Raw genomic sequence first — 11,120 nt, 5'->3', positions numbered from 1 at the left:
TGCAGAGCTCTCCATAGCGCACCACGAATCCCAGCCTCTGTAGGCAGAAGAGTCACAGTCCAGTTTCTCCAATGGGGCGTCTGAGGCCCAGAAAAGGATAGGGACTTGCCCTGGGACACCCAGCGTACTGGAGGCAGAGATGGGGCTAGATTGGAGCCAGTCTCTCTTGTCCTCCTGGGGTACCAGGAAAGCCCTGCAGAGGTCAGTGTCAGCAGCTCCCACCCCTCCCTGCCCCGTTGCCCCACCACCCCCAGCGTGTCCCCCCCCCCCCCCCCCCCCCCCCCCGGGGCTAGGGGAAGCTGCTCCTGCAGGAAGGTGTGTGCTTTGGCAGCAGGCACTGTCTGGACCATGGAGGCTGGAGCTGGGTGGCCACCGGGGTGAGAATTCCATGTGTCTGGGGAGGATACCACGTGTGTAGCTCAGTCCCAGCGTCTAGCCCTGGTTCTGCCTGGTGATTCTCAGAGGTCACTGGAGGAGGCTGAAGGCTCACAAATGCTTCAATTTTGGGGTGCGTTTTGTTTGTTTTTTTGTAACATCTTTCTTGTAAGTCTACCTCCTCTCATAACAAAAGTACTGCTTGTGATTTGTGGAGAATACAGTTAATCAGAGAGGAGAAAATGAAACTTTCTTAACCCAGGACAACAGCAAAGGGGCTTTGGTAACGCGCACACACACACACACACACACACACACACACTGCCAGGGACTGTCCAAGTGCTCCACAAATGTTAACTTGTCTAGTCCTTGCAGCAAGGCTCTAGGTAGGTCCCAATATTACAGTTGAGATGCAAAATGGTTGAGTAACTTTCTCAAGAACACCAGTTAGTGAGTGAAATAATGGGGATTTGAATGCAGATCCATGGACTTAACTAATGAGGCTACACAGTGCTATGAACAGCATCACAATGAATATGCTCCTAGGCTTTTTTCCTGTGCGTCCATACAAAAAAATGGCACCCTTTCTACATACTCACAGGGCCCTGAGGTCAGGCTTGGGTTTGAACCCCTGCTCTATTGCAGATAGGCTGGCTTGACTTTTGTTCCTTCCCCTCGATGGGACTCAGTTTCTTTATCTGTAAAATGGAGAGCTATAGTATATGCTTCTGAGAGTTGGCTGAGCTTGTGTGTATGAAGCACTCAGCCCAGGTCTGGTGCATAGTAGGTGCTCATGAGATGAGCGTGTTAACAGCCTGTTCTGAGGGAGTGTAGGGAAAACAGTCAGAAAATACGCCGGATGCAAGACGGCCTTCATATGTCGGGGTCTGGAAGGCAGAGAGAAGCCTCCGGATCTCCCAAGGAGGGTTGATAGTTCCTCCTGGAATCCCTGCCATTGCCACATGCCTACCCTGACCAGGAGTCTAGCCCCAGCCCCGAACACTCCAGATGGAAGTGGGAACAGCAGAGGCACAGAGGGGAGGAGCGGAAAGCCCACAGCTGGGCAGCGGGCGGGGCCTGGCTGGAAGGGGAGGGGGCTGTGGGGCAGGCACGTCGGATGCCATCAGCTCCCAGGGGACCCTTAAAGTCACTGCTGCCAGGCGCGCCAGGGTGTCTGCAGAGGTCCCTGCCTCCTCTTCAGCCGCCTCCTGCCACCCACCTGGGCTGCCTGTCCTGGGTCCGAGCTCCTGCTGCAGGTCTCCTACACGCCTCTCTCTGGCTCTTTCTCCTTCAGTCTATTTCTCTCTCCCTCTTCTCTGTTCTTTTTTTCCCTTTGTCTTTCTCTCTCTCTCCTCTTTCTGTCTCTCTCATGTGCTTTTTTTCCATGTTCTATTTCTTTCATTCCGTTTCTTTGTATCTCTTTTTCTGGTCTCGCTCATTTTTTTGTTTCTCTTTTCCCCTCTCTCTCTGCCTCTTTCATTCTCCACATCTGGTTCTTTCTGTGTCTTGCTCTCAATCCTGAAAGTGCAGCTCAGGGACAAGAGCTTGGAGGTTGGCCCTGCCCCCCTGGGGGCACTGAAGGAGCCCACTTTAGGCAGGATGGGTGAAGAGGGTGTCCAGGGTGGGGAGGGCTGGTGGGATGGAGCCCTGGCTTTGAAGTGGGGGCACCACCTCACCCCAGGTCCTGGTCCAGATTAGCCACTGTCTGGGCATTTTTTCCTGTTGCCCGATCCACTCAGTCCACTGGGGTGGGAAGGACAGGGTGCTGGGCCCCTGGACCAGAGCTGAGTCAGGAGGTCTTTGCCAAATTCCCAGGGTTAGCATCCTCTGGGGTGGCAATACTGGAGAACACTCAAGGTTCGGTGCCCTTATGCCCGCCCCCTCCAGGCAGCCAGTTCTGACTGCACAAGGCAGACGTGTGACCCCTTCAGCCAGCAATGTCCCTGCTGCCCAGCACTGTGGGCCTGGCAGTCCTGCTCTTCTGGGCTAGCCAGACAGTGAACGCCTTGATGCCCAATACCACCCTAGTGCTGGCTTGGACTGACGGCACAGCTGTGCAACCCTTGAGTGGCCTGGGGGTGCCCCACTACCGGCGGAAGCGCCACATCTCTGCCCGCGACATGAGTGCCTTATTGGATTATCACAACCACATCAGGGCCAGCGTGCACCCACCGGCTGCCAACATGGAGTATATGGTGAGTCCCCGTGCCCTCCCCAGCCCCCCTGCCAGTGAACACCACTCATCTCAACCTATCCTGGAAGGGCTGGACCACTCACCAGCCCGGCCCCACAAGCCAGTATCTGGGTAGCTGTCTGGGGCAGGATTTAGTCTGCCCATTTCACGGATGAGGACACCAAGGTGATTACACAGGCCCTCCAGGGAGTCGGGGCAGAAGACTGCTGCTTGTGGAGCCCCTACTGTGCACCAGGCACTTCTCATAACCCTGAGGACACTCTTCCTTCAAAGTGGGACCGGTCATCTTCATCTTCCTAATAAAGAAATTGAGATGCAGAGAATTAATTTGCCCAAGGTCACCCAGTTAAGATTCCAACCCAAGTGTGCCTGCTGCTAAAGGCTGTTGTCTTAACCAGCACAATACTCTGCCCAAGAATTCTGGCTCCCCGCTGGGGACCTGCAGGGGGTGAGTGGCTGGAGCTTTCCATGCCATTGTCTTTTTGCCCCAGGGGTGTGATGGACATACCCAAACAGTCCTCAGCCAGCTTGTGGAGGCAGAGTTTGGAGCTGTGGAGGTAGTTTGTACCTGGGGGTGTCCCACTGGGAAATATCAGCAGCTAACCCTGGGAGGAAGTAGAGGCGTCTGCCCTCAAAGAGACAGGGCGGGTCGCTCTTACCCCAGCCTCCCAGAGTGAAGGAGAAAACCTTTCATCACAAGCCCTCCTCTGGGACCTTTGTCCCCAACCCAGTCTGGAGACATAACCTTCCAGCCCACGCACAGATTTCTTTCAGGAAAGACATTGCCAGTCCCACCCCCTCTAAGACTCGCTGCACAAAAGCCACCAAATTCTTTTGCAACGTGTCCATTCACTTACTTACTAGTGCCTGTTTGGAGCCAGGCACCACACTAAGCCTCGTGGACACTACCCAGGATAGGATGGATGAATGCCCTTCCCTCATGGAACTTACATTTTAGTGAGGATGATAGAAAACAAATATCAACACAATATATAGAGAATATAATGTCAGGTAGGGATAAGGTGTGGGGAAGGGTGGGGAGAGAAGCAGGAATGGCAGGCAGCTAGAGGTGGGAGAACATTTGTTTGTTCATTGACTCATTCATTTATTAACACATCAACTGGCACATGAAGGCCCTCCATTTTCAAACAAATGACACATTTATTGAACGCCAGTTGTGTGTGCAAGGCACTCACTTCAACAGGTGTTTAATGTGGCATGCAGTGTAGAGCAGAGAGAGGTAGGGACCTCGGATCAGTGAATGTGGGTTTGATGTTAGCATGTCCTTTCCCTCAGTTTACCTCTTTATAGAATGAAGGAAACATTTCTCTGCTTTCCCAAAAGACCATGAGCTGGTGCCCCCATTTCTTCACTAGCTGGCTCTGCCCACAGGGCAGATATCCCTACTCGAAGGGCCTTTTCTCTACCATGGCCCCAAGCAAGTTCCAGCCCAGTGCACTGAGTCCTCGGTGCCTAGAAATACTGTTCAATATCTGCTGAATGAACAAATAACTCAGAGAATCTCAGGAAGTCAGAGCCCGAAGGGAACTAGTATTTTTTTTAAGTGATGCTTTTTCAGGTTATAAAACTTGGAACATTCATATGTTGCAAAATGATGAAGCTGTTATGAAAGATGAGAGGGCATTCTCTATGAACGGATGTGTAATAGTTGCCAAGATAACCTATCTTGTCACGTGAAAAGAGCACGGTGCTGAAGAGAATGCCTAGCATGCTTCCATTTGTCAAAAAAATATATATGTATCTTGTAGAATGATATGTGTAATCATATTGTATATGCTTGTAGAGATCTAGACTATTTCTGGAAGGAGGCACAGGAAACTCACAGTGAGGCTGCCTCTAGGGGGCACGGCACGGTGGCTGGAGGGATAAGTGTAGGATGGAGATTCGGCTTCTCCTTTGGACATTTTACATATTAAACTTGTGCATGTTTTCATTATTCAAAAAAATCTTTTGAATGAAGTATTTTTAAAGTTAAAATAAATGCATTTTAAAAATACAATAAATGAAATTAAAAAGTCAGTTCTCTTCCCATTACCCTGGGCTCAGCCACTCCCAGGGACTGCTGAGAACCCCTGGACCAATGCCCTGGAACCCTGCTCACAGCAGAGAGCCCCAATCTTGAAGTCCAGGGAGGAGGGAGGGCACCAGACTAAGCTGGGCATGCATGTCGGCTGGACTTGCTGTTGACCTTGAAGTCATCGGCCTTCTCTGAGCCTGTTTTCTAATCTGTCAAGTGGATTATTACAGGGTTCCAAGGGTTGGGGGAGTCACGGCACCAGGAAAATGTGCATGTCCGGACACTGTGATGATGGTGGTGGCTCCCCAGGGAACTGCATGGCTTTTCTTCCCCCAGATCTGGGACGAGCGGCTGGCCAGGTCTGCCGAGGCCTGGGCCACCCAGTGCATCTGGGCCCACGGGCCCTCACAGCTGATGAGACACGTGGGCCAGAACCTCTCCATCCACTCGGGCCGGTGAGCGACCCTCTGCCCGTCCTTCGCTCAGTCATTGAACAAGGTCACCAAGCAGGTTGGTGACAGACTTTTCCTTTCCCCCACCCCGTGTCTTCCATCTTCCCTGCCTCCCCAGGTACCGCTCAGTGGTGGATCTCGTGAAGTCTTGGTCCGAGGAGAAGCGGCACTACTTGTTTCCAGCCCCAAAGGACTGTAGCCCACACTGCCCCTGGCGCTGCAGTGGCCCTGTGTGCTCCCACTACACCCAGGTACCCCTTTGTTGGGACCGGGGGCTGATAGGGGAACAAATCCTGGTCCCTTAGAAGAAAAAAGCTTGTGGTAGAACAGAAATTAAAAATAAAACAGAGCCCCCTGTGAACTTCCTTTTATGTAGTAGGCACTTTCCTGGAAAGTTGAACTGAGATGAACTGGATCTGGTTTTGAGTGTCTGAGGTGGGGGGACCAGACTGTTTGACCCCAAAATGAAGACGTGTGGTTGACAAGTTCAAGAGTGCTTTTGAATTCAATAGGTCCAAGCATTTTCTGGTATCTTCTATTTTCTAAGGCTCCCATTATCTTAAAAAAAAAAAAAAAAAGGAAGAAATGCCAAAAGAAGGTTACAAGAATAGTATGTTTTGACTGTTAATATCACACGTAAAAATACAATGCAATATAATATTGCAAGAAATAAGACAGGAACTTCCAACTGCATGACAAATATCTTCTTTCAGTCCTCTCGGTCTCTCTGTGACTCATTTGGAGTTAATGTCAAAAGCCTCAATTTGAGACCTTCTAGGAAATGTGAAGCCTAAACCAAATGCTCTTCCTGACATCCCATGAGATATTATTACCTCCATTTTAGAAACAGGCACAGAGTGGTTAAGTGACTTGGTCCAAGTCACTCAGCTAGTGATAGTGAGATTCTGATCCCAGCCTATTTAACTCCAAAGTTTGTATTTTAACCTCCAGCACAACAATGATTTTCAAACAGTGAAAAAGAAAGAAAGAAAGAAAGAAAGAAAGAAAGAAAGAAAGAAAGAAAGAAAGAAAGAAAGAAAGAAAGAAAGAAAGGCTAATAGAACAGGACAAAATATTAGCATATTTCACACACAATAAGATTAAATATTGGTTCATAAAATTTTTGTTCCAATTGTGTGTGTGTGCTTGCACAGGGTAACAATATAAAATTTATTTCTTACTGTTGGCTGTAGTAAAAAAACATTGAGAAACATTATAGTACAATATGCTTCCAGCCCCCTCAGCTTGGAACAGACAGACCGCACTTAATGCGCCCACCCTGAAGCAAGTCCCGGAGCCTCCCAGCCCCCAGGAACCTGGGCCCCAGCGAATCCTTCTCAGCCTCCCTGTGTGTGTCCTTCCTCAGATGGTGTGGGCATCCTCCAACCGGCTGGGCTGTGCCATCCACACCTGCGGCAGCATCCGCGTCTGGGGCAGCACTTGGCACCAGGCAGTGTACTTGGTCTGCAACTATGCTATTAAGTAAGTGCAGCTTTGGGACGGAGGGGGCTCTGGGGCAGGAAGGTGGATTCTGAGGTGGCAGAGGCAGAATTCAAAGAAAAGGAACACACACAGGACGCCCTGCCTTCCTCCACTCTGAGTAACCTCGATGCCATACATGTAGGTAGTCTTAGAGTCCGTAAATAATCCTCCTTTACCCAAGTGGGAGACAGAGGACCGAGGCAGGTGGACAGGCAGTCACACTGATGAAGTCAATACTGGAGAATGTGGTTTGGGTCCGCCAGCCAAGTGGGCTTGCAAATATTTCACTATTGAATTAGACCTGCACCCCCACTGACAGGCAACACTGGACAACCACAGGCCTCTCCCTGCAAGGGCAGGGCCCCCTCGAGCTCACCACCTGAAAGAGTCAACCAGAAACTCATGCGCCCTGCAGGCAGGCAGGCCCCAGCTAATCACACTCTCCCGGGCTCACGGAACCCGCGACTGGGCCATGTGCCCCAGCGACCTTTCGGTGTACTGGACGACACCAGCCAGGGCTATTGCATTATTAATTTTTAAAAACCGTGGTAAAAAATATATAACATAAAACTTGCCATTTTAACCATTTCTAAGTGTACAACTCAGTGGCATCAATCACATTCACAATGTTGTTCAACCACTATTTCCAAAACTTTTTATTTACCCCAAAGAGAAACCAAGAAGCAAAGGCTCCCAGCCCCCCTCCCCACAAAGGCCACGGTTGGTTGAAAGGACTAACTTAGGAGCAGTTAGGAGGGATTTGGGATAAGACCGTTGAATAAATAAGTGTCCAGCGGTGGCCAGGAGGAGGCTTCATGGGCACGTCCCCCCGTGACTGAATTACACTCACCCCTCATTGTCCGAGTCCTCCTTTGCACAAAACTCTTACACGTCACGGTGTCTTCACATACTTTTTACAGACACTATTTTACTTATTTATTTTATTCAGAGGACAAAATACTGGCTTAAGAAATGAGGTGGTTTATTCTGTCACCAGTTGGCAAGTGGCAGAACCCAGGCCCAGGCCCGGAACTTAGACCTGCCTGACCCGGGGTGAGGGGTGAGGGGTGGTGGAAAGAATAAGAAAATTAGCACTTACCAGGGTCCCCAGTGTGCCAGGCAGGTGCACGCACACATGGCTGCACTGTTTCAGCTTCACGGCACCCCTGTGCCGGAGGGAAGTCTTCTCTTGGTGGTACAGATGAAGAAACTGAGGCTTGCAGATGTGACTTGCCCAAAGTCGCAAGGCCAGTCAGTGGTGGTGCTGAGATTTGGAAACCTGTGTGAAGGTTGCTCACGTAACTCTCCTCTGTCCCCTGACCCTGTCTCCCTGGGACCTTTTCTATTCCAGGGGTAACTGGATTGGAGAGGCACCATACAAGATGGGGAGGCCATGCTCCGCCTGCCCCCCCAGTTACCAAGGCAGCTGCAGTAACAATATGTGCTTCTCTGGGCTCAAATCCAACCGGCTCCTGTGGTCCTGAATTTTCCCTGGGCTCTGAGGGGCCTCCGGGTAGGCCTAACCCTCTAAGGGTCTCTCTCTGAATAATTGTTTTTTTAAGACATGAATTGGACTCTCTTCACTGATCTGAATTTTTCTTCCAGATTCCATTTCCTAAATGTCTAGCATGTGCCAGAAGACAACGACTGCCCTGCCTTCCTTTTTTCCTCAGTTGCATCTTTCTTTTCTCTGGCCTCCAGGAAAGAGGCCTGCTCTTTTAATTGACTCAGTTCTCAGAGAGCCAGGGCTGGAAGGGGCAGTGGCAGGAGTTTTGTGATTCTCAGGCCTCACACTCACAAGTCTTTGGCCATCCAATAAAAGGTATCTATTAAATAACCTTAACCTTGAAACCCACCTTTATTCATCCAGTAATAACCAACCAGCTTCGGGGCAGCCTGTAGTCCCTTCCTTGAGTTGGGAACATTTTAGATCCGAACTTTTATAAAAATAATTGAAATTAGCTTGTGGACAGCCCACTCCTATTTCTTATTACTGGAGCCACCACAGGGACCAGGCCCCCCTTTTCACAGATGGGTACACTGAGGCTCAGTGAAGGCGTGTAACTTACTGAGAGCTGCACAGCTGGTCTGCGAAGGTACCCAGGTTGGAGCTCAGGCTCTGACCTCTCCTTCAGACACTTCTGAGCACTCAGGACTGAGGCAAAATCCGAAGTTGGCCTGAGGGAACTCTTTCTCCCCCCCCCCCCCCCCAGCTTTCAATCACTCTCTGCTTTGGTCTCTCCCTTTTATCTACTTGCCAGATCTGTCCCTGCCTCTCCTGCTCCCCATCTCTCTGGTAGAATCTCATTCTCATTCCCATTAACCATTTCCTCTTTTCCCGCCCCGCCCCACCCAGAGCCCATTAACACACAAAAGTTCTTTTGTCTCCAGAGATAGTAAAATTTCTTCCTGAGACCTTGCCCTCCAGCTGGGGCCCATAACCTGCCTGGCTGGAGAGAGCTTCAAAGACCAGGATGGAAGCAGCCCTTTCCCCAGGGTCTCTGCATTTCCCAAGGAGTGAATTTTCTTCTCTTTTGGTCAGTCCCACCTAAACCACAACATGCGCACTACCACCACCCCATCCACAATAAAGTCCTTTCAGATCAGATGCCCTGGCTCTTTCTGGTCGCTCCTTCTCTCAGCTCCCAGAAGAGTGTATGCCTTAGTCAGCTCAGGCTGCCATATGAAACGCCGTAGCCTGGGTGGCTTAACCAATAGTAATTATTTTTTCATAAAAATTCTGGAGGCTGGAAATTTGAGCTCAGGGTGCCAGTATAGTTGGGTGCTGTGAGAGTTCTCTTCTTGGCTTGCAGACAACTGCATTCTCACTGTGTCCCCATATGGCAGAGACAGAGAGAGAGAGAGAGAGAGAGAGAGAGAGAGAGAGAGAGAGAGAGAGAGAGAGAGAGAGAGAGAGCACTCTCTCAAATCTCTTCTTATAAGGACATTAATCCTATTTGATCAGGGCTCCACCCTATGACCTCATTTAATCTTAATTACTCCCAAAAAGGTCCTAGCTTCTAATACAGGTTGGGGTTAGGACTTCTATATATGAATTTTGGGATGACACAACTCAGTCCCCTAGCAGTGTGTATATGTATAATTTCTGGAAATATATACAAGAGTTTGTTTAAAAGTTTAATAGAGTGAAATGTGGGAACTAAGGTAAGAGGAAGGTTTTTCATTGTATGCTGTTTGTACAATTTTCATTTTTAATGTGTGAATGTATTACTTTTTCATTTAAAACAAAAGCAAAAAGAAAGGTCACACCACACAGTTCAAGTTAAAAAGACTGACAACCAAAAGTGATGATCAGAATATGAGCAAATAGAAGCTCTGTTGCCCTGCTGGCAGGGATGGAACACAGTATGACCATTTCGGACAGCGGTTTGGGAGTATCTTATAAATTATACATATACATACCATATCAACCAGCAATTCCCTTTCTAGAAATTTAACCAAGAGAAATGAAACACATGTCTACAAGAAGACTTGCCCGTGAATATACATAGCTGTTTCATTCATAATAGCTCCAAACCGGAGACAGCCTCAGTGTCTATACCACCAGGTGAGTGGGTGAACAAATTGCAGTATATCCATTCAATGGAGTACTACTTAGCAAGAAAAAAGGACATGAACAGAGATGAACCTCACAAACATGCTGAGCAAAAGAAGCCAGACATTAAAGAGTAAATGTCTTCTGATTCTATTTCTATGATATTCTAGAAAATGTTAATCTAATCTAGAGTGGCAGGAAGCTCAATAGTTGCCTGGAGTGGGAGGTGCCTGAGGGATTGATTGCAGAGGAGCATAGGGAACTTTATTGATGTACACATTTGCCAAAACTCACAATGCTACACACTTAAAAAGGGTACATTTTTACTATATGTAAATTATACCTCCATCAAGTTTATTTTATTTTATTTTATTTTAAGTTGATTTTAAAAGTCTAAAGTGGGAGAGGTTGAATATATAGAAGAAATCCCACGTGGTCACACGGGGCACCTGAGCAACGGGAAGGGTAGGGTGCAAATTCATGCTGGCCTGGACAAAAGGAGGTGAGCAAAGTGCGAATGCAGGCAACTTTTTGTGCAGAGTTGAGGCCGGTCTGGGTTTCAGGCTTCTATTTTCTATGCGAGGAAGGTAAAGTCTCATCCTGCTGAGGATGAGAATGGAAAGGTTTGAGGAGAGAAAAGACTTGATACGGAGGTAGAGAACAGAAGAGCAGGGAGAAGAGACTGCAGAGCTCGGCCCATGGAGCTGGCCATCATGAATCCACGGCGCTCCCACTGCCCTCTGAGGGATTGCCGTTTCTTAGCAGGGACTGGCTGCGGGCATGCAGGCATGATTAGAGCAAGGCACTAGAGTTCACCAGGTGGTTGGAAAGCAAGGAACAGAGAGAAGCAAGATAGAAACTGGGGTTTTATTTTATTTTTTTTTAAATATATTTTTATTGATTAGAGAGAGAGAGAGAATCAATTGGTTGCCTCCTGCACACATCCCAACTGAGATCAAACCCACAACCTGGGTATGTGCCCTGACCCGGGAATCGAACCAACGACCTTTTGGTGCATGGGAA

The 11,120-nt window shown here is 48.9% G+C and overlaps 1 protein-coding gene across 1 annotated transcript; it reads left to right on the top strand.

Annotated features, from left to right (window-relative positions):
• Positions 1–2,197: 2,197 nt before the first annotated feature.
• On the top strand, positions 2,198–8,025 carry R3HDML (R3H domain containing like; the record flags this gene model as incomplete). The annotated part of the gene is made up of 5 exons (XM_081149481.1): positions 2,198–2,570; positions 4,944–5,062; positions 5,178–5,310; positions 6,426–6,541; positions 7,893–8,025. Exons 1-5 carry the CDS (start codon positions 2,313–2,315, stop codon positions 8,023–8,025), a joined length of 759 nt encoding a protein of 252 aa, XP_081005607.1. The 5' UTR covers positions 2,198–2,312.
• Positions 8,026–11,120: the final 3,095 nt, after the last annotated feature.

The sequence above is a fragment of the Miniopterus schreibersii genome, assembly GCF_964146895.1.
Source record: "Miniopterus schreibersii genome assembly, chromosome: 10".
In the NCBI taxonomy this organism is placed as follows: Eukaryota; Metazoa; Chordata; class Mammalia; order Chiroptera; family Miniopteridae; genus Miniopterus; species Miniopterus schreibersii.
Note: the sequence above shows the minus strand (reverse complement) of the source record. Positions and strands in the feature narration are given on the sequence as shown.